At 51.9% G+C, this 22684-nt stretch overlaps 1 protein-coding gene across 12 annotated transcripts in view; it reads right to left on the reverse strand.

The window, feature by feature from the left end:
- Positions 1-453: 453 nt before the first annotated feature.
- Positions 454-22684, reverse strand: part of EXTL3 (exostosin like glycosyltransferase 3) — a 161365-nt gene continuing 139134 nt past the window's right edge. For 11 of the 12 annotated variants that reach the window (XM_087773780.1, XM_087773779.1, XM_087773785.1 and 8 more), the window contains 4 exons: positions 11291-11418; positions 7628-7772; positions 6529-6657; positions 454-4621 (listed from right to left, as the gene is read on the reverse strand). In XM_087773780.1, the coding sequence (XP_087629906.1) occupies positions 4412-4621; positions 6529-6657; positions 7628-7772; positions 11291-11418 (612 nt within the window). In that variant the 3' untranslated portion in view covers positions 454-4411. Of the gene's footprint in view, positions 4622-6528; positions 6658-7627; positions 7773-8141; positions 8513-11290; positions 11419-22684 lie in introns of those variants that run through there. The other variant, XM_087773787.1, reaches the window with a different exon arrangement.

The raw sequence follows: 22684 nt of genomic DNA on the forward strand, positions 1-22684 counted from the left end.
CTGCAAGCGGCGCGGGGCTCTGGGGAAGGTGCTTTCGGTTGCCTGAGCTGAATCAGCAATGCAGAAATCGCAGGGTTTCCAGCCTCCCCCAGCTCCGCTGCCCGGGCTGGCTGCCCCGATGCCGCCAGCAGCCCCGTGTCCCCGTGGCAGCTGGGATGCGACGTCCCCTGAAGCTACACGGGGGGTCCGACCCCCCCCCAGGGCTGGACCAGGGGCTCTCTTGGCCCAGCCAGCAGCTCGCTGATGGGTACAACTGGCTTTAGCACCAGCTACTGCCATCCCAGAAGGGTTTCCACCGCTCTGGACCCGCTCACCTGCCCCTTGCTGCTGCTCCCTTGGGGAGATGCCTGGTTTTGGGGTGCCCCAGGGCCACGGAGCAGCACTGCTGCTGCCAGCCCCCTCCTGGTCCCAACCCCTCTCTCCCAGCCCCCAGCAAAGCAGGCACGGAGACGCTTTCAAGTTAAACTCTCCATTTATTGGATCCTTTTACAAAAAAACTCAACATTGTGCTCGTGTTGAAGGAGTGTTTCTTTTCTCTCAGTTTTTGTTGTTTGTTTTTTTTTCAACCTGGTGCTCACGGAGCAGTCAGCACAGCCACGGCGCAGGGGAGGGCAGGGGCTGCGCTGCGCGACACGACCGGGGTACGGGGGGTCCGTGTCACCGCAGGCGATGCTATTTACAGCGAACGTGAGAAAGACCTCGCTCCGTACCCGGCGGCTGCAACCCCCGGTCCCGGGTGAAGCAGCAGAAACACGGAAAAGGGGAAAAGGCCTTTCCCTTGGGAAAGGTGCAGCCGCCGAGAGGCCTTCCCGTCTCTCCTCGGGGCTGGGATGGCGGAGACTGCGTGCCCCAGGCTGCTCTGTGCTGGAGCTGGGACGAATCGTACAACCTAACCTGAGCTTCGGAGTTACCCTGGGACCCCCTGAAAATCACGGGAGCGCGACGGGTAGCAAGGGAGGGCGCTGGGGACGGCGGCAGGGGCTGGACCGCTCTCCAGAAATACCCCTCTCCTCCCTGGTGCCGGAGGAAAGCCTAAGGACAGCTCAGATCCTGGGATATCTCAGGAGCAGAAAGTCGGGGCGTGAATCGCGAGTCTGTACTCTGGAAGGGTTTTGGTGGCTATTTGGGAAGATTTGGGAAAGAGCCGCAGCAGCGGAGGACCGGGGGGGACAGGACCGGCCCTGCGGGCGGGGAAGGAGATGCTCTGGCTGGCGTTTCCCTATGGCACCCAGTCCCCCCCACGCAGCTGCCACCAGTGACCACCCGTTCACCCCTTCACCCCCCCCAATCCTCCCCCTTCGGGGGGGTCCCAGCAAGGAGGAACCCTCCCACGACGGGCGCAGCAATCCCATCAGGCAGCCTCTCCCCGCACAGCCACGACGCTCCGAGCCTGGCCCCCGGCTATCGCAGCACCAGGGATCCTCCAAGAAAACCCGACGCTTTGGGCACGAGTTGAGCGCGTTAAAGAGCCTGGGAGGAAGAGCCTGGATTTCCACCGCTGATCCCTGCACCTCTACCAGCCTTGAACTGAAACGCACCAAGGGAAAGAAGAAACCCCCAACCTTGGGCTCGCCGCCAGCTCCGACCACAGCCAAGCAACGAGATTCGGCAAACCCCGAGCCCCCGCGACGCAAACGGCAAGGCAAACACTTCACATCACGTCCGCGTTTTCCAAGCTCCCTGAGTTACAGTCTCTCACCAGAATAATGAAATTTCCCTTCAGATTTTTTGAAAATAGGTTGCCGAGAAGCGTATCTCTATTTAGATAAAGTGCAATCCACGCCTGCGTCCATCCTTGCTCGCGTTTGACTCCGCTGTGCAGGCAGAGGGGTGGGACAGGCAGAGCCGCCCCCGCCCTTGGCCGACACCGGGGACCTGTGCTGTACCTGAGCGACTGCACCGCTGCTAAGGAACCACCTATTAACGAGGGGAGAATTAAAGCCAGCGGCGGCGGAGTACCAGGCCCCTCAGGGAGGCTGAAGCTGGTGCAGCTGCTGACGAGTGCCACGTTTCCACTCCGAGCAGGGGCAGAAAACATCCTTCCAGGTGTTTCGGGGCCTCTCAGGAGTCTCCCATCGCATCCTTAAGGAGTCTGTGAGCCTTCACACGCTCCGTTTTGAGCACCTGATGTTAAAACAACAAGAGTGGAAAGGAAAAAAAAATATACGCAGAGGAAAAGATATGTTGATCCATATTTCGCTGCGGTCTGTAGTGCTGGTGAAGGCACGAGCCATCGGCTCTGCTGGGGCCGGGCTGCCCCTTCCCAAGGAGCAAGCGTCGGTGACCACTGGCCGCGGGGCTGACACGAAAAATGGCTGAAACGTGGCTGGAGAGGCCACTTAACACCCCAAAACGCGGTGCAGGCTGCAGGAGAGGAGTGCGGGCAGCGCTGACCTTCCGAGTGAGGCCAGGAGCTGCTGAGGGAGCATCCCTGCTCCTCTTGTGGGACACAGCCAGGTGGTAACAGCCTTCTGCTGCAGGGTGCTGGGATGCTGAGCTGCAGCCTGCCACAGTGGAAGTCAGGCCAGGAATGCCAGGGACGTTGAGGCCAATCACACAAGTTTCACCTTCCCGTCTACCCAGCAAGAGCTTCTCCAGGCTGCCCCTACACATCTGGGACGCGTTGAGGGAGAACATCACACAAGAGGGTCAAGCTGTGTCCTTCCTCCTGAGACAGGCCGGGACTGAAGCAGAACGGAGCAGCGAGCCAAGCACGGAGGTCGGGCGATCACACAGATGGAACAGCATTTCGCTTTGGTGGGAGAGAAACCAGCTCCGAAACCAGCCCCAGTTCACACGATCCCAGTGGCATCTCCCAGTTCACACGAAGGAAAGCTCTTGGTGGGATTAACCTTCGAACGCAGCCCGAAGCCAGGGCGGGAGTGTGGACGGGATGAGGGTTTAAGGCAGTTAGGCTGAGGCCCACGGGCGAACCCGACCTGGGCAGGTTTCGCTCTGGGATGGGGGACGAGGGACGAGGCGGAGCGGGGACTCCAGCCCACGGTGCAGCCCCGGCTCCGGCACACGCAGGCTGGGCTGGCGCTTCGCCTCGGCTCTGCTTGGCGGCGCGCAGATTAAGAGTGAGCGTCTTCTCCTTCCTCCACTCTGCAAAATGCGAAGCCATCGCAAGAGAAGGCCCCGATACCCTGACTCCCATCGCACCGGCACGGAAAGCTGAACTCCTGCCTGTTCCCCTGGCAGGGGCCGGGCACCGCGAAGAGCCAGCTCTCGGCAGACTGCGTCCACGCTTGGATGCTTTTGGGAAAGAGGTTTATTTTATCAGCCAAGGCTTGTGTAGCTGATCTCAGGGTGCTACTGGAGCAGATCTCCAGGGCCAGTGAACGAGGCCCTGAAGTGAAGGAGGAAAAGCCCCACTTGTGAAAAGGCCAGGCCAGACTCTGAGACTCTCCACAGCCGTCTTCGGCGCCGCAGCGGCCATCAAAAACCGCAGGCCAAGGCAGCCCGCTCGAACGCACGAGCCCGGGGCATTGCCAGCCCCTGCTGTGCTGCAGATGGATTGTTCCCAAGCCCCAAACACAATCCCTGTCTTCGGAGGTTGTGCTGCTTCGGTGTGCTGCGCGGGGTGGAAAAGGCCACCGAGAGACCGTGGCAGCCAAACTCCCCCGTGGCTGTGGTACGGGGCCCCGCACGGTGCTGGGAGCCGGGGAAGGACCCTCCGGGGCCAACCTCTTCCCTGCTCTCCCCTCTCCGAGGGCAGGGCTCAGGGTGCTGAGCAGAGCAGAGCAAAGAGCTCGCCACTGGATGACACCTGAAAGTCCTCAGTAGTAGCCACAGGGCAAGACGAGCCAGGACGTGGTGTGCGGGAGGGGAGGAGAAAGGCTGCCCCACGGGAGAAAGGATGGGGACAACAGTGGTGAGCGGAGCTGTCTCGATGCTGGGAATAACCTCTCTGCAGTCAAACACCTCCAGCCTGGGCTTGCTACGGCCCCCCTGCGTGGGCAGACAGGTCCAGAGGGGAAAAGGGGGTGGGTGGGAGGGAAAAAAAGAAAAGAAAAGAAAAGAAAAAAAGCCTCACGCGGCAAATCTAAAACGTTTTCATTTTAAATAACAATAATTATCATTAAAAAGAATGGTTGCCCTTGGCTAGCGAAAGGGCAGAGCCACTAGCCAACGTGCCATTCCTCAGTGTACCATCCTAGGGAGTATCTTTACAGAAGCCGTGAGATCCTGTTCCCTGACGCTTGGTTGAGTCGCTGTGGGGAGAGCGGGAAGGGAGGGGGAAACATGCCCGTCCAAATTCAGGGTGTCCCTTTTGCTCCGCAGGAGGGAGGCCAGAGTCAACAGCAAAAGGCATTTTGCACTCGCAGCCCCGTCAGAAAAGCCACCCTCTGCCCTCACCCGCCTCTGGCCAAAGTTCGGAGAGCCGAGGGCGCCCAGCTGCCTCCCGCTTCTAGATGAATTTGAAGCATTTTGTCTTGTCGTGGGGCAGGCGGGTCTTGAAGAGGACCGAGTCCACGCGGAACTGGGTGTACAGGAGGGGCATGTACCCGTACACCTTGACGAAGAAGTTGATGCACTTGTGTCGCTCATGGAAGTGAGAGTCGTCGTGTGAAAGCGCCTGGGGGCACCCGGGGCAGCGGAAAGTCCAGCGGGAGGTCACCTGCAATGAGAGGGACGAAGACGGTCACTGCCATGCTGTCCACAACGTCCCGGCCGGGGGGGGACACCCTGCCTGCGCCCAAGGCACTGCGCGGGGGGACTTGGCTCGATGTCCTCCATGACGTGCCGCAGACTGGGCACAGATCTGGCTGTGCCCTGCCCGGCTGCTGGGTGTCCCTTGGAGGGTGTCCAGGCAAGGAAGGACGTGGGCCACACCAGCTCTGCCAGAGCACAGGCTTAAAGGGGGACACGGTGATCTACTAACACTCAAGTTACTTTCTTCTGGTTTAAGGTTTGAGAAGCTGTTTCAGGAAAAAAAAGACCTTGAGAAAGGAACTCCTTTCCTTTCACTGCCTACAGACAGAATCACAGAATGGTTTGGGTGGGAAGGGACCTCCAAAGGCCACCATGTCCCACCCCTGCCATGGGCAGGGACATCTTCACCCAGACCAGGGTGCTCAGAGCCCCGTCCAACCTGGCCTTGAACGTGTCCAGGGATGGGCCATCTCCCACCGCTCTGGGCAACCTGGGCCAGGGCCTCACCGCCCTCAGCACAAACAATTTCTTCCTTCTGTCCAGTCTGAATCTCCCCTCTTTCAGTTTAAAACCATTTCCCCTTGTCCTGTCGCCGCAGGCCCCGCTAAAAAGCCTGTCCCCACCTTTCTTGTAGGCCCCCGTTAAGCACGGAGAGGCCACAATCAGCTCTGCCCACAGCCTCCTCCTCTCCAGGCTGAACCCCCCCAGCTCTCTCAGCCTTTCTCCCCAGCAGAGCTGCTCCAGCCTCTGACCATTTTGGTGGCCTCCTCTGGCCCCGCTCCAACAGCTCCATCTCCTTCCCGTGCTGAGGACCCCCGAGCTGGAGGCAGGGCTCCAGGGGGGTCTCCCCAGAGCGGAGCAGAGGGGCAGAATCCCCTCCCTTGCCCTGCTGGCCACAGACGCTACAGAAAAATTAGCAATCTGGGGCAACTCCTGTCTTAGGCACCCAGAGTAAGATCTTTGGAAGGGGCTCCAGTTTTCAGGAGGTGCTGAGGGGCCACCCGTTGATTAAAGGGCCTCCTTGTCTGTCTTGGATCAGACATCCCATTGCAGTGCCCTTTGGTTTTGGTCTGATCTCCTCTCAGCTGCACCAAACTCTACAAACTCCACTTCGTAGTAGCTCCAGATGGGAAGAACACCACACAGAAAAACCCACCCATCATATTTACGGCCAAGACCCGTCTCCAAGGCAGCTGGCCTGCGACAGCAAGACGTATGCAGGGCTGTAAAGAGCAGTTTGCCAGCAGCGATAAAGAGCAGAATGATCTGCATCCCAAATTCATACTCAAAATTGTGACATTCATTTGTTATCACAGGGCAGGGAAATTTCAGCTGGGCTGCAGCGTTTGGACCAACAGCCCTCCGCAGGCAGATGAGCCTGGAAAGCTACAGAAAATCAGCAAGGAAATCATTCCTACTTGTGCTGTATGCTAAGGAAGGAAGGAAATTTGTCTTTTCAGGATCAGCTGCTCAGAAAGGCCTTTACTGAGCCAGGAAGCCCTCCGGTCTGAGCTGCAGGGTAAGTCAAACCCCAATTCATCCACTCGCCATGGCGGGGATTTGGCTGCTTCTAAGGGCTGTGCTGAGTTTTCACGCTTTTTTGAACACAAACTCCATCTCCTGGAGGCCGGAGAGGGGACATGCTGACAGCCTCGAGCACATCACGCTTGCAGCACAGCGCTTTGGCGATGCGATGAAGCCAGATTTTGGTAAGGGCAGCGTGTGCTGCACAGCTGCGCTGAGGGAAAGGGAGCTGGATTTCCCCCGCAGCAAAGCAGCCTCCTAACACACCGCTTGCCTGTAAGACATCAACCAAACCACTGTTTCTCCAGAAATGCAAAGCCCAGTACAAGCTTCTGCCCGGCGCTTTACCTTTATGGGAGGTTTTCTTGTCAGGTGAGAGACCAGGAAGTTCATGGCGATGTCCTCGCAGTTGATGTATTCATCCACCATGTCGCGGATGGCTTGCGGCATCACGTAGGAGTACAGGTAGGCGTAGTACTGAAAAGGATAAAAAGGCACAATGTTGCTCAAGGTGGTCCCAAGCAGCAAGCGCCCACCCATCACTGGCGCCATCTGCACCAGACCTGGAGCAGTCGTGGCACTGCAGGTGAGTACCAAGACCACTTGCTGGGACATGGCTGACTCGGAGCTCAAGGATGCCAGTGGAGAGACTCCACATAAGAGAGTTAATCCTGCATGCAGGAGATCTGCTGTAGCCAGAGCAGCAGCAAATCTACCCCACAGCCACCACCCTTGCTGAGTCCCGAGGCTCCTGTAACCTCAGAGATCGAGAAACGATGGTTTCAGCCCCCTCGGGCCTTGCTGTCTGTGCTGCTGCAGTCAGCATGGCAGCAGTAGCAGGCGGATTACCTTCCCACCACGATATGACAGCTCAGGACAGTCCCCTCGGGAAAACATGCCATCCTTTTCTCAAGGTCTGTTTGCCCACTGTTGCCTCTCCCATGCAGAGAGGCACACGCCACGGAGCCGCTTTCTGCACTGCTCCCTTCCAACATAAACCAGCCACCTCCCACATCTACCAGCCAGCTCGTGCCACCACGCAGCTGCAGAAACCCATGACTTCCCTGCAAATTACCCCTTGCAACACTTTTTGAGTCTGTAAGATTAAAGATGCTACATAAAGAGGCAGGGCAGGCAATCCTGTGGCCAGCCTCGCCCTCGCCATGACCGAGAGCATCACTGAAACGCGCTCGGTCCCACGCTCCATCCGCCGGCTTCAGCACCGTGGTGCTTCTCAGGTGGCACAAACATACGCTGCTCCTCGAGCAGCACGTTCGATGGGACACAGACGAGTTGCTGGCTGTGTTTCAGTTTGGAGGAAGCAAGGGAAAAGGAGTGGTGAGCTCCAAGATTTGTTCTTTAAAAAAAACCACCCCACAAACATTCAGGCTCTGGTTACTCTCAGAAGGAAGGGAAAGCTCAGGGCTTTGCGGCCACAAAATCTCACCTTATGGAAGAAGGCAGCACCAGTGAGCACCATAGAGAGCTCGCAGGAGTAGTTGGAGTTGTAGAGCCAGGACTGATGGGGGACGTCCCATGCGTGGTAGCGCCCCGGGAACCCAACGATGCGGTCCCTCGCCTCTCTCCAGACACTGCAAACACAAAGCCTTTCAGTGAGACACAAACCTGGGGAGCCTCTTTGGAGATGAGCACGGCTCTGGCTGAGAACCGCTACGCACAGGACTATGCCCTCGACACCAACGGACTGGCTCCGCAGTGGGGTTGCAAGTGATGGAGATGCCTATAGATCAAGAAGTTTGGCAACTGCTCAAAGAACAGCCAACATACATTGGAGTTTGGGCAAAAAGGATAAACATTGTTAAAACGTGCAATTACCTTGCTTTAAAGTCCATTTAATTTTTTTAAAATAAAAAACCAGAAAATTCCAATGTGCTAAAGATAGCTTTTTACGTAGGCTGTTGAGTACAAGCTTGCCCACCTCCACAGCACCGAAGCTCCGCTGCTGGTAGGAGGGACCGACCGGCCATCACAGCTGCCTGAGTGACACGTGAACAAGGTCTCTCCCCAGGATAACTCTGACTTCTTTCCTATTGTAGTGCAGGAAAGGGCTGAACGCAGAAATCTTGGCTTTAACGGACATGCAGAACTCGTTGACCTTCTCTTGTTAAAGGCTGAAAGCTGTTAGATGTGATCTGAAGCATCCCTCAGCCAGCTCTCCCAAGCACGGGCCGTGAGCACAGACCAATGCTGCTTGGTACAAAGCTGAGCTTCTCACCTTGGTCCTCTCCTAGAGGCACGTCTGAGTTGCTTATTCACAGGGAAAGTGCTCCTAACTCATAAATTAGGGATTTTCTAACTCACAAGGGCTGTTCTGTAGATTTAAAAGAAAACAAAAAAGCCCAGTGGCCAAAAATTAGTTTCTGAATTACACAGAGAATGGAAAACTTAAGACCTCAGATGGAAAGGCAGAGAAAGAGGCAGTGAAAGCCAGCGACATGGGAAACTCCTCCGTTTGCTACCAGCTTCCCGCAGCCCATGCAGGGGCATCACTGCACGACACATACGCCAGCGCTGCTTCTCTCTTATTTCCCTCTACAAAAAAGTCCAGAGCAGCCAGGGCTTGGCCTGGGAGAAACTCAGTGTCTCCTGGCCTCTTCCCCCAAATCCCTGGCACTTTCCACCTCCCAGAAGCTCAGTGTCCTCCTCCGTAAAGTCGAGATAACATCAAGCTCCCTTTAGGCAAGCTGCTGAGATGCTGAAGACTCTGGTGTCTCCAGATGGAAGACCTGGAGTGCCAAACTGCCAGCTTCCCATCCCAAACCAGCACCCGGCAGCTTCCCGGGCTCTCTCCATAAAGGAAAAACCGCGGGGGCCGTAAGCTCATCCTTCACCCTAACACACACTTGCAGTCGAGCCGTAGGGAATGAAATCCTGAGGTTCGCATGTGAGAGCGTGGGCTTGTTTAATATTCTGCTCTCATCTGAAGCTCACTCTTCTCGAGAGAAATCCCACAGGATAGCTGCAACACTGGCAGGAATAATTAAGAAAAATGTCAGTACCTAATGCCTAACCTGGGAAATAAATCCAGCTTCCACTGGCAGGGGTGCCGGCCTCCTTCAGATCATCTGATCCCGTCTCGCTAACGGTTAGTGTCCAAGAGGCATCTCCAAACCCAGTGACTCCGGACTACAAGAAACAAGTCCCAGGTGGGAGCCTGTTGGATACAGAAGGGTTTTCCCTTCTTCACAGGCACAAAATAGGGCAAAAAGTGGCCTTTTTGGTTTTTTCCCTCATGTGGGTGCGAGCTCCTCCCACAACCCCCATTCCCACGGAGAGCTACAGAAGCAATGGCTGCAGGGCAATCTCAGGCTGCGGAAGAGACCGAGTTTCCGAGAGCCCTGAGCTTTCATTACACTTACTGACCCAGCCAGGAGCAAAGACGTGTTTACTGTTATATCCTCTACTCAAATTAATGAAACTCCGATATAACCTGGTAATGAAAACCGAGTAATTAACAGCGCCAGCAGCTTCCCTAGCACCATCCTCCCAGCAGGCACTTGTTTGCTGCGGTTTCTGTCAATCCAATGCGATTGTTTTGAAAAGCCGGAGTCGAAACTACTCGTTCCCTTTCACTTCTCCCACGTTTCGCTCTCCTATGAACGTGACACTTTTTCCTTCCCACCTCAGCCAGAAAAATAAGGATTTCTCCAGAAAATCGTTTTGAGTGTGCTCCTCAGAAAGGTTTGCTTTGGGCACCCACCTCCAGCTTGCTCCTGAGCAGCAAACACAGCAAGAAGAGGCTTTTGGCCCCAAGAATTACAGCCCAAAGCAAAATTTCAACAAAACACAGTTGTTACAGGCAGAGGTTCACTCAATCGCTGAGACACCGTCTCTTCCCTGGCTGGATGCGTTAACACAGGGAGGCTTTGTAGGAACAAGGTGTTTGCAAGCAGGGATATGAGTGAGAATAATAGACAGCACTTACAATTTTCATTTGATGCTCTCCAGGGCTAATCAGTAAAGCCTCAGCCGGGCGCTGTGTAAAGCGAAGGTAGACAGAGACCAAAGAGGGGGAAAAAATGGCCAAGTTCAGATAAAGAGCCTGAAACGGGGCATGGAAGGGAAGCCAGGAGTCCTGACGCCTACTCCCCTGCTTTAATCACTTTAACACTTCATTTCTCATCTTTCAGCGAGAGCTTGTTGGGTTTCCAGGCGTTTTGTTCCTTTTAATCTTCCTCTCAAACATGAGCCAACACGTTTCGGTGAGAGCGGAGAGTCGGTCCCCGTCTCCCGCCCCCCAGCCAGCTACTGGGTGCTCTCGGATTAGCAATCACAGCCCCCGCTCCTGGCCCGGCGGGCTGACGAGCCGCAGCCAAATGAGCTCCAGCGCTCTCTCCTCGTGCCATCCTCACTCCCCGGTGTCTCTTTGGCAGCCGGCGAGGTTTAGCTGTACGAGCTGCAGGAGCAGCCTGCAGAAACCTCCCACGGCAGAAGCCCAAGTAACTGCTTTCTCCCTTGGCCCTGTAATGAGGAAGCTTTTTGCCAGGGCAAAGTCAAGGGAAAATGTAGATGCTGGAGCAGAAAGGGGGTGAGAATGAGAGCAACCGGCACCAGCCTTTTCTGTGTAACATCTGTCTTTTCCATGCTCTGCAGAAGAAAGTGCCAAAATAGCTGTCGCATCCCAGTGTCACACGGTGCAAAGAGGATGGCGGTGCACTGCAAGCACACAAGCATCATGTCCCGCAGCGGCTGCGAACGTCCTGGCCTTGCCAACGGCACACGAAGGAACGAGTGCAAGAGCCTCTTGGATTTGTTTCCCGGTTTCCTTCCACCCTAGGAAGCCACAGACCCCCAAAACCATTAAGAGAACTTTATCAGCACAGCAAAAGCCGAAGAGTCAAGGTTAAGAAGTGTGAGAATCGGGGTTGCCTGGACAACCTGAAATCAGCCCACCTGCCTGCACTCATTAAACAGTTCATTAGTGCGTATTACTCCTCCAAGAAATTGAGTTGGAAAGCCACGGGAAGGGATGTGCTAGCCCTAATTCTGGCCCCAGCTTTAGCCACGAGGTCACGCTGCACCTGAGCAGACTCTGGATGTGGAAAATATCAGTTCGGGTCCAAAGGCTACGTGCACGGAGGCTACTCACCGGAACCCAAACATGATCTCGTCGTGGCGCAGGTGAGCATCGTCGTCAATGGACAGGATGGCCTCTGTCTCGATCTCATCCCACGGCAGGAACCGGTTGTTCAGGCTGTTTTTCTCTGTGCGGACAACCTAAGAGACGAACACGTGATAGTTATGGTGGCTGTACATGCACAGAGAAGAGATTTAGGGGCTGGGGCTGTGCGCTCCAGCTGCGGCAGTCCAGCATTTTGGCATTGCTTCGTAGCCCCTGCGATGGGGAAATGCTTTCTAAGCAAAAAGCATCAGCTCACTCCGGTGCCAGCTCCAGCTTCCAGCCCTTCTACCTGTCGCCTCCTGCCCGTCTCGCAGGAGTGCCAAAGCCGAACCCATCCCGGTGATGCCAGGTACCAGCTGTAGCGGCTGTGCTTGCGGTCGCCCGCCCTCTCCCACGCAGGAGGGTGGCTCTGTAATAACGAAGCATCAGCCAGAGGTGGAAACACGGCAGCCGGTCTCTCCTGTGGCCACTGAATTAGTGGCCCTTGCAGCATTTCTCCAGCGCTGATTGGAACTGGATTGTTTCTGCAACTACCCACGATTTCTGCCTTGGACACAACTGGTTTGCAATGCTTCCCTCTCTCCAAACTCTTCCAGCCCCCCCACTGTGCAATGTCCCTCATCCCCAACCATACACATGTAAAATCAGACTGAAGTTCTCCCTCTTCTTGACTGCCCCCTTCCACGCTGGAGCCTTTCTCTCCCTTGTTCTTACACTTTTTGCCCGCCCTGGCTGATCCATAGTCACTCAGTTCATCCCAGGCTTCCCATGCCATTCAATCCCTCCAGTCATTTCTCTGGCTCTCCTCTGAACAATCTCTTTTGATTTAAAAATAAAGTCCAGCCTGGTGAAAAGAATAAGGCGTCACGGCAATAAAACTCCATTAAATAAGATTACATTTGATCACATAAAAAAAGCCCACGCTGAAACTATTAACAGTGGAAAATATTTGTATCGGGGATCTGCATGACAGCTGGTATGATTAAATTCCCATGTAAAGCCAGCGTTAGTGCTTTCATCTGTCAATAGCTGCTGGGGCGGGAAAAATGGAACATTCGACAAGAACGCATTAAAATATTTCACTGAAGATCCATCAAAAGCACGAACAATTTATTGCAGGGAGGTGAACAAATTATGCAGCAATAAGCTGCGGTGGAGCAGGGCCAGAGCCGAGCCAGCAGCACTCCCACCCCAGGAGGGCTGCGATGCAATTACTGTCCGTAGGAGAAGGCAAAAGCACAGACAGGCAATGCCGGCACCAAAATTTCTTCCCCCTCTCCCTCCCAAGGTGGAGAAGCATGACAAAAATCAGCACGGCGTTTGTATTTACTTTCAGAGTTAGTGTGAGCCAGCAGATGCTCCTAGGGATATCTTCTCTATCTGGGAACTGCTGGAAAAGAGGTTGCAGGAATCACGGTGGGAATGGGCGATGAGGAGGGAAGTGGGAGAGAAGGCAACTCCACATGCTGATTTCAGGGAGGCAGCTGGTAAGACAGGAATAAAAAAAAAAAAAGGAGGTTTGGAATGGTACGGCCCTAAGGCACTGGCCCAGGAGGCCAAGGAAGACCTGGACATGAGGGGGCCAGCACAGGCTTCGAGAAAACCACCACTACAGAAGCATCACCAAACCCAACACGCTGCTGTGGGCATCCTCTGGATGCGTCAACCAGGAAAGGAGAGGAGCCAAGAGTGGTCCCCAAATTGTCTACAAGGAGAATTTAAAACTTCTCCTACATTGCCACGGCTGCATCTGTAAGTGGCTTTAGCAAACCCAAGTGCTCTTGCGGCTGCATCAGAAGGACCTGGTCTGCTGGCTCAGAAAGAGGGGATGCGGATCTAGATGGGGCACTCAGAGTTGCTTTTTGAACTGGAAGAGCACTTTGGCAAACCGATACGATGACAAGACCAAGAACATCGCACAGGGCAGCAAAATAGACCTTGGTGGGGGCTGAACGCCTCCAGCGGGACGTGGGCATTTCACCTTTTGGGCTCTTAATTGAGCCATCAGCCCCCCTTCCCAGCCCTTGTCTAATTAATCACCCAGTGCACTGTGGCATTTACAGGATCCATTTTTATTACGTGAGTGGCATCGTGGCATTTACAGGATCCATTTTTATTATGTGAGTGGTTAAATGCCTTAGGAAATTTTCTGCCTCCCACATGTGGCTGGCTCCTTTCCCGGTCAGCGCATGGGCAGCCCACCCCGCACACCAGCTCTCAGCTGCTTCATGAAGACTTCAGGATTGGCAGCGATTGCAAAAACCACCTGAGGAGCTTTTATGGTTTCTGATACCAGCAAGGACCCCTCCAGTAAACGCCAGCCTGGACCAGTCATCACCCTCTCCAGCTCAACGATGATATAAGATGGGTTTCTGAAAGCAGCACCGTTTCTCCTGATGAAGTCTCATCTCCACCAACTTTTTCCTCCCGTTGCTGATCCCCCCTTCTAGGAAGTTTGCAAAGTTATTAAACCCCGCACCGATACATAATTTAGCCTTCTGCTAAAGAGCACATGCCACGCTGCATCTCTGCTGTTACGATTTCCTCAGAAAGCCTGATCTCAGTGATGTCTGTGGGTGCCTTACCCATTAGGATTAGCAGAAGTTGGACTTAGTCCATAGTAAATTGATATTATACTTTCCAGGCAAGGTGCTGCCTTGCCAGTTGAAGATGGATGGATGGATGGATGGATGGATGGATGGATGGATGGATGGGTGGATGGATGGATAAAGGACAAAAGAAGAGTGAGAACCACCAGGCTGAGCAGCAGAAACCCCTCTCTGCCTCTACGATGCACTGGGAAGTGGATACTGTGGAGGAGAAAGATTCCCAGGAAAGATTCGGGTACCGTGTCTACAAACATCAACTCATTTCTGCTCCCCAAAGCTGAAAGTGGCAGCACGGAGGTTTTGCCCACAGCACTGTCCTGCATTTCGTGGCCAAGCCACTTTTAAAGCTCTTCCACTGCCGGAGCGAGCCCCCGCAGCAACATTTATGTCACCCATTTCCAAAGGGACCGTGCAAAAGATTAAAGAGAATCCAGGGCCAGATCTGAGCTTTGGCTGCAATTCAAAATCAAGAGAGAGGCAAAGTTGTGCTGTTTAGCTCAGACGTCCAACGACCCAACAAAGTCAGGGCTGTTTTTCACCTGAGCTTTGGAGTCAGGTCCATCTTCTTGTGTTGTAAAGATCTGGATAAGAAGCAAAACTTGGCACAAGTTCTGCAACAGGCACGTTTCAGGTTACTCCATCAAGTCTGAAGCTTGATCTGGAAGCGTCAGTGTTCAGCTTTTGCATTTCAGAGAAAAGAGGTGTACTCCCACCTTTCATCTGGGAGTTTTTAAGATTTAAGCACCCTGTAAATTGATAGATCCCAAGGAAAAACCCAGCAAATTTATTGATTCACTTGTTTTCCTGTAACTTGCTGAACAAGAACAGGATGCAACCACTCTCAGTTGAGAAAGCGAAGTGGACCCTACCTCAAACATCTGAAACTGGGGACCCCAGAGGATAAAGACATCAGTGCACCGGCATTAAACTCCTCCCTAAAGAGAAGGATGCTGCAAAGGAGCCAGATGCCTCCAAGCCTTGATAAGCACATTCAATTCATCGCATTCGCTCCGGCAAAAGTCAGAAGCAACTGAAAGCTATTGCCTTTGATGCCTTGTTTTCAAAGAAACGATCCCGATTTACAGCACTTTTAGGATGCAGCTAATTGTCATTAGACAACTATTCAGTGGCTTTTGTAAATCCCTGCACCTTCCCCTGGGCGACTGCACCAAGGAAGCGCTCGGGGATCTGCAGGCAGTGATCCGAGATGGGAACGATGGGGCCAAGATTCAAAACCTTCCTCCCGTCTCTCTATCCCCCAGGGATGGTTCAAACGTGGTGCCTCCCCAGCCAAGACCAGGTTTTGATCTTGACCGCATACACTGCATCCCGGGCTGCGGAAACGAGGGCATCGTGTTATTAGACAGAAAATATAACTCTTGAGAAAGATAAAAGTGAATTTTCAGGAAACTTTTCTGCTTTACTACAAGCAACTAATGTTGTAAAAACAGGGCAGAGGGAAAGGGAAGAGTATTTGATTCAGGGACTTGAAACATTTCTCTCTCTTCTGAAGTTTTTACATTTCAATGGGCCTCTAAAACCACCAGATTTCTCAGGCATGAAATGGGCATTATGAGCACAAACGTACTCAGAAGCTTATTAGGCCAGGTGAAAACAGAAGGGTTATTATACCAGCAAAATACAATAAAAGTCCAATCCTCTCCCTCACGTGCCATTAAGTGAGATGTAGCGATTTTTCATGACTTCATCACACACTTAAAATACAGCTGAACGACACCGTATTGTGCCATGTCCTCGGCCGCAGGTATCTCAAAGCGCTCTTCCAGCAATAACTAATTCATCTCCCTCCACCACGTGTGGGGCTGGGTAGAGAAAGCCAGCAGACATTATGGTGACCATACATCTCTACGTACCGACAAGAGGCATGTTATGTTGCCAAATTCAGGGATTTACAGGCCAGAGGAGGTCATCTTGATAATCTTGTGTGACCTCCTTACACGGTGGACCAAGAGACCTGATGCAGCCACCCTTTCCCTGGAAGACTCTCATCCCACAGCACTGTAAAACAGCTGTGAAATGACAACTCAGACCAAATTACAAAGCCGTGAGTTCAAACTTCATGGCACCGGTTGAACTCTAAATGCTTTCTGGAGAACCAGTGGTGGATGGCTGGTGGGGCTGACAGCAGTAAGTTAAGCCAAAAGGGACTTTCAAGTCACCTATATTAACCGTCTGCATGATCCAGGCCGCAGGGACCTCATCTCAGACCTGAGCTGTCACCAGTAGAAGCATCTCTGCCGAAAAGGCATCCTGTCTCCATTTGAAGACATCAAGAGTGGGGGAATCTACCTTCCCTCTGAGATGTTCATTCTCAAACGTCACCAACTTGCTCCTCGTGAATTATCTGCCTTCAGCTCCCAGCTTCTGCTCCCTGGGGGGCCTCATCTGCCCCAGAAAGTACACAGGTGCCATAACCAAACCCTCCCTCTCTCCTTTTTCGAACAGATTGAGGTCTCAGTCTCTCACCCAGGGCTGTTTCTCCTGCCTTTCCGTCATTTTAATGACTGATTTCACCACAATCTTGTTTCTCAACGGTCTCGAGCCAAAAGCCCTATCAAAACCCAAAAAAAGATGTTCCCTTGGCAAAGCTGAAATGCTGCACTCCAGCAAAACAGAGAGTCAGCAGTTACCCTCACCCAAGGAGATTAAAATAGTGAGGAGGACACGAAATCAGCCATCGAGCTACAAGAAAACCACAAACACATTTACCAAAAAGCCACCCTCCCTTATAGCAAACGTTAAGGCTCCAAACACTGAGCAGAGCATCAGTGGTAGAACCTGCAAGCAAACCCCAGCCCCTCCAGACTCAAAACCATCCCAGACTGTGTATTTCTGGCTGTCTTTATTTTGGTTATTTTCCTTGGGAATCATTTTTTTTAAAACACTTTTTGTCATCAGCTAAAAGGCCCCCAGCTCAAAATCATGAACCTCCTGAAGAGTTTGCAAACTTTTGAGACAAACTGTGAGACCTAAAATGCCTCCGAGCACCCGAAACACCACAGTAGAAGTTTCTGCTCCTTTCAGCAAATCAATTCAAGGTGATTCAGTTCCACAACGTGGGGTTTTTTTGACTCAGGGAGCACAAAACCCCACAACTCTATGCAAGCCCATTTCCTCATGGTGTCGTTCATAGCTATGTTGGCCAAATGGGTCTTAAAAATGTTAAGACAGAACTAAAACAGAGCATAAATGCAGAATCTGCCCAGCAATAATGCTCCTAACCAATACTTTATAGTATGTTTTTATACATAAATACAAAAATGCAGTAAAATCAATATCTTCCAGCAGTCTCCTTGCTAGTGAGGAGCTTTAAATTAAGCACTTAAGCTTTAAATTGTCACATATAATTTGACGGTGAAAACATGAAGAATGTCTATGCCCTTGGAGAAGTTCTGACAGTTCAACTTAGTGAACTGGACTGATTTCTGGGCAAAGAGCAAACTCTGCAAGAAACCATGAACCTCATTGCTCATGTCAGGTCTTCATCAGAAAAAAAACAAAAGGATGCCCTGTGGAGGGCTGGATAATTTGGGGAGACAAAGAACAAGCTCTTGGGAAAGGATCCATTTCCATCATTCCCAAATACGTGCCAATTCAACTCAAATGGGCTAGGGAAAAATAGCACCATAGGCAGAGAGGGGATGGGGACACCGTGAGCTCCCTTTCACCATGCAGTTGAGAATTATGGCACTGAAGACGCGGCAGCCAAATGCATCTGCCTCTTCCGTCTCAAGAATTGACCTCGATCTACACTTCGAAGGAAAACGCAGAGAGCTCCTGCCAGCTCAGTCCTCCAGGGAGGATGCAGATTTACAACGCTGTCAATCCCTTTTCTTGGCACTGACTCTGAACATTCATTAATAAGATTCAGCGAAGCAAGTCTCCTGCTTTGCAGGGGAGCGCCCTGGCCAGAGGCTCTGGGTGTGTGCCGTTTTGCTTGCTGCTGTCCCAAGGACCGATCCACCGGGCTGGAGCAAAGCCCTCTGCAAAACACAGCTTAGTCCGATGGGGACAGCTCTGACCTCAGGGGTAGCATCTTCCCAGGACCTCATCTGGGGCAACACTCCCAACGAGGACCCTGCTGTTCTACTCCGCATGGAGGAGCAGGCAGGAGGTCAGACCCTCTCCATGAAGAAAAGGGCTAACACATCTCCCAGATCAGGGGTGACCAGTCTGACCGCTTGGACTTGGCTCCAGAGGTACCACCGTTGCCATCCCCACCCATCGAGGAAGGCAAGATTTGCACATTTGGGAGCTGACAATCTTCATCCCACACACAGAATCATAGAATCATAGAATCATTAAGGTTGGAAAAGACCCTTAAGATCATCAAGTCCAACCGTTAACCCAGCACTGCCAAGCCCACCACTAAACCATGTCCCCAAGCACCACGTCTACCCGTCTTTTAAATACCTCCAGGGATGGGGACTCCACCACTGCCCTGGGCAGCCTGTTCCAGTGCTTGACTACCCTTTCAGTGAAGAAGTTTTTTCTAATATCCAACCTAAACTTCCCCTGGCGCAGCTTGAGGCCGTTTCCTCTCGTCCATATCCACATCCTTGTTTCAACTCGAGCAGTCTGCTTCCCATCCACCTTGATGACGGCCTTTTCTTTCTGCAGAAAGCACGTGGGAAGCCAAGACTTCTGCAGCAGCTAATCCATCGTCTGCAGGCTCGCAGCACACCCGGCTGCTCCCGTTGGCTAACGCAGCAAGGAATGCAATTAAAAATCAGCCGAACTAGGCTTAATAGAAGTTAGGGAGGGCTCTGTTAGCAGACTTTGGGAGATGGCAAACTCCAGCAGAGGGGAAAAACAGGCAGGTACCAAGTATCCCTGAAACTATTCTGTAATCAGACATTTATGTTCAACTCCTAGTTCGGACAAATTCAGGCATCCTCTGCTTAAGAAAGTTTTCCAGATCAGCCCTTAAGACCCGCAGACTACCAGATACACCAGGGCCCCTTCCCTCTATGCATCAGCATACAAGTGCTGAGTCAGTAGATTATTTACAAGACTCCTTAGAAGGAGTTATGTGTGTGTGCAGATTCACATACGCATAAACAGGATAAATCACATCTTTTTTTACTGTGGCTGACTCCATGCCCTGCTCCCTCTGCAACTGAGGTGTTAGATCAGACTGGCACTTGCTTCTCTGCAAATGCAACCAGAGGTGCGGATGAGGAAGACGACAAGTCTGCCTGGTCGCACGAAACAGCAGCATCCTTGAAGCTCTGTATTTTTTTCAGGAGGGCAGCTGCCAGAACGGGTTTGCACTGACCAGCTGGAAATGAAGCAACAAGTTTGGGATGTCAGATGGGGCTACATAAACATCCCCGGCTACGGCAGGGATTTTGGCATCAGGAGAGACTCCATATGGAATCTACCCACCTGAGGTTCTCTCTCTTAAAGATGACTTTGATCCTGATTTCTCTCGTGCTCCGTGTTATCTTCCCCCCATTTAACATGTCAGGGAGCTGAAAAGAGAAGAGAGGCCAGTCCCAAGCTCAGCACCGCCTGTGCACGCTGGCTGCACGACGAGAAGACAAACTCTCTGCCAAGAAGCCAAAGGAGCTGTTGCCATCACTACAGATGCCGCCAAAAATCTCTGCAGGCCTCTACCCATTCCCCGCTAGATGATGTTGGTGTGAATTATACGGTTCTGACCAAGACCACAATCCTTTTTCCTCGATTTTCTCCATGTTTTATCACTACCTGCTCTTGGGCAAGCTGAGACGCTCCACAAAAGCTGGCAAGATCACCGTGGCTCTCAGCCCAGACCTCAAATCTATCTGACTGCCCTTCCCAAGGACAACTATGGCGGTGCTTACTGAAGACGATCAATTGCCTCCTGAAAATGCAGCATCAAACTCAGTGGCCCCGAGGTCCTGTCCTGCCCACGCAGAACTCTTTCCTCCTGCCAATCTCAACTCCCACCATGAGAAAACCCTATCCACTTGCAAAGGACAGAAATTCATCCAATTCCTACTGGCCAGCATCCTGCTTTCCAAAGCCAAAACCACACTGAGAAGCACAGATCCAAGCCTTGAGCTCAGACAGTGATTATTCATTTCGTGAGAAATAAAAAAATCTGGCCTCACCCGGTACAACACGATGCTCCTCCCGGCATGCCGCCAAGCTGCCAGGGCTGTGCAGGCAGGCAGCAGGCAGAAGATGGGATGGTAGCATGGCCGTGCCACCATAATCAAGCCCCTGGGATGATGCCTTTCCTCTCCAATATCACGCTTTCATTCCCAGACTGGACCTGAAAACTCAAGGAAATGAGTCCAGCACGACACGGGGACTACAGGGCGTTTCTGACAGTTCCTGACGAGCCACAAATCCAGGGGAAATTGCAGCCCTGCACTTTGACACATGCATAAACATGGTGTTAAAGCTCCTTCCAGAAACGCTGCCAGCACTGGCAGATTGGCATTTTGTAAAGAAATGGATGTTCTTTTGATTGTGAGCGTTTATCATAATTAATGTTTAAAAAACTTGGTATGCAAAGGCAAAATCACAGATAGAGAAAGCAGCTCTTTAAGGTGTTTGTTAAGACAACGATTTGCTGTTATCCTAGCGTTAACACACTCAAATCCAGAAGATATTGATAAACGGGCACGGATGTGACCACAGCTCCTGAACGAGCCCCATTACCCTGGCCAAAGCCATTCTGGAGAGAGATCCAAGCCGCTCGGATCCACCTGCGTGCGAGGTGTAAGGGGATGCGCTCCTCTCGTGACCGGTCTCTTCCCACGAAACAGCTTTGCTGTGCCTGGCTGGCTCCCAGCTCCGCTCTGGCTAGTCTGGATGAGGCCCTGGCCACGAAGAGCATGGTGCCACACCAGCATCTGCTGCGGCCGGGCAAGGGGCAGGAGAAAGGAGACGGCACTTCTCCTCCAGTGCTCGCTCCCAGACCTCTTCCACATCTCACTTACCCCACACATATTCTCTGGCATCTGCTCTCGTTTGATTTGATGGCACTTGCACCAAAAATATTGGTCATTTATTTGAATGTCCACCCGAAAACAGCTCTTCAGCAATGCTCTTAGCGTGATGTTTCTTCAGTCATCTATTGCCTGATGAGACATCCCTGGTTTTTACAGTGGCTTCCCCTGGCAATTCTTCACCTTCTTGTTTTCCCTTTAATCTTTGCTTGTAAAGATGGACTGGAAGGTTACCATTATCCCCTTTCTCATGTATTAATTATTCTGCTGCTCCTTCCCCAGCGCCTTCTCTTCACCTTGGAACAGTTGCAGCCGCCCTCCTTTACGCCCTGAACCAGCCTAGTTAGACTCCAGACTTCTGTGCTTTGCTACCTCCAATTTAAGGCATTTTCAAAATTTGAATGAAAAGGATTTATAGACTATTTTAAGACTCATCTCCAGAGGTATGAAAAGAGTTTCACTGGAAGGGCATTTAGTTACAAAGCTATCCAAAGGCAGCGTATACTGCATATAAATTGGCAAAACAGATGCATTTTTAAAATACGTGTAATTAAATAATGCAACATAAAACCAAGCATAAATTATCTCCCACCGAGAACAAAACCTCACAGGAAGATACTAATGGAAATCCTTTTTTTAAACTGATACTGTGTCCGTGCACGTAATAGGTACAAACACTTGGGCTCTCTTTAAACTACTCGACTGCTATCAGTGAATTGCTCATCTCTGAGATGAGAAAACAGCTTGCGATACAAATAAAACTGATTATTTATTCATTCTCATACGGGTGCAGCTGCCACATCTTTCTAGAGAAACTAAAGGAGGAGAATGCTTATTTTTAATGTTAAAGGGATCTAGATACTCACTTATTTTTATTCTCTCTGTGTGCTGCTGTTAGTGGCTGTGCAATCAAAGATGTACGTTGAGCTGGTTGTCCAATTAGATTTATTCTACAATTATTTGTAACTATTTGGCTCCAAAGAGCATCCCTGGGATAACATATTGTCACTTGCAGTTGAGGCTTTCAAATACCTCATCTCCCATTGCTTCATCTCACTCCTTTCTCAACTTTCTGAAACTCCGCTCTGTGCTTTACGTGAAAGCTCGCAGGGAAAACCCGCTGAGCACAAGGGGACAGAAAAGCTCGGGACCCAACTCCCATTAGCACGGCTGGGATCACGAGCCAGATTTACAAGTTGCTGTTTTCTGTGAAACCAGAGAAAGCCATCTGAGGAGGGAAGATCTCATGCTCAGGGTTCTGATACCGATAAACCCAATTTTAGGTTGGGGGAGGAGGAGTTTGCAATTAAATGGGCAATATCCAAAGGCGTGATGTTCCGACAGATGAATGAATTGGTGGTTCTTTATCGATGCTCTTTCAAGCTACAGCTAGACGAACGTCGCAAACCTGCTTTCACGTGGCAAATCCTGTCTTGCTATTCATGGCCTGAAAATTCAGATTAAATTATTCCGCTCAGCCAAGAAGCAGTTCCAGAGCTCAGAGCTGAAATACGCTGGGGAGACGATGGACGGCAGCAGGACCATCTGTCGCAAGAGCACGCACGGATTCAATGCAAGCAGGGGCATACGTACACAATTATTTGTCTTACAAAGTAAGGCAAATAAACTAGAAACTTCTATATGCTATACCACCTGTCTGCAAGGTTTCTGCTGCAATTGAAAAGCGGCGGTGTTGAACTGGCCTGCAGTACGGCCCTTACCAGATGCTGATTTGCAAGAGGTCACGCAGGGCATCGCATCCAGCTTTCTGCAGGGAGGACAATGAT

The sequence above is a fragment of the Nipponia nippon genome, unplaced genomic scaffold, assembly GCF_047370975.1.
Source record: "Nipponia nippon isolate SJK-2023a ecotype South Korea unplaced genomic scaffold, ASM4737097v1 scaffold_4, whole genome shotgun sequence".
NCBI classification, from domain to species: Eukaryota; Metazoa; Chordata; class Aves; order Pelecaniformes; family Threskiornithidae; genus Nipponia; species Nipponia nippon.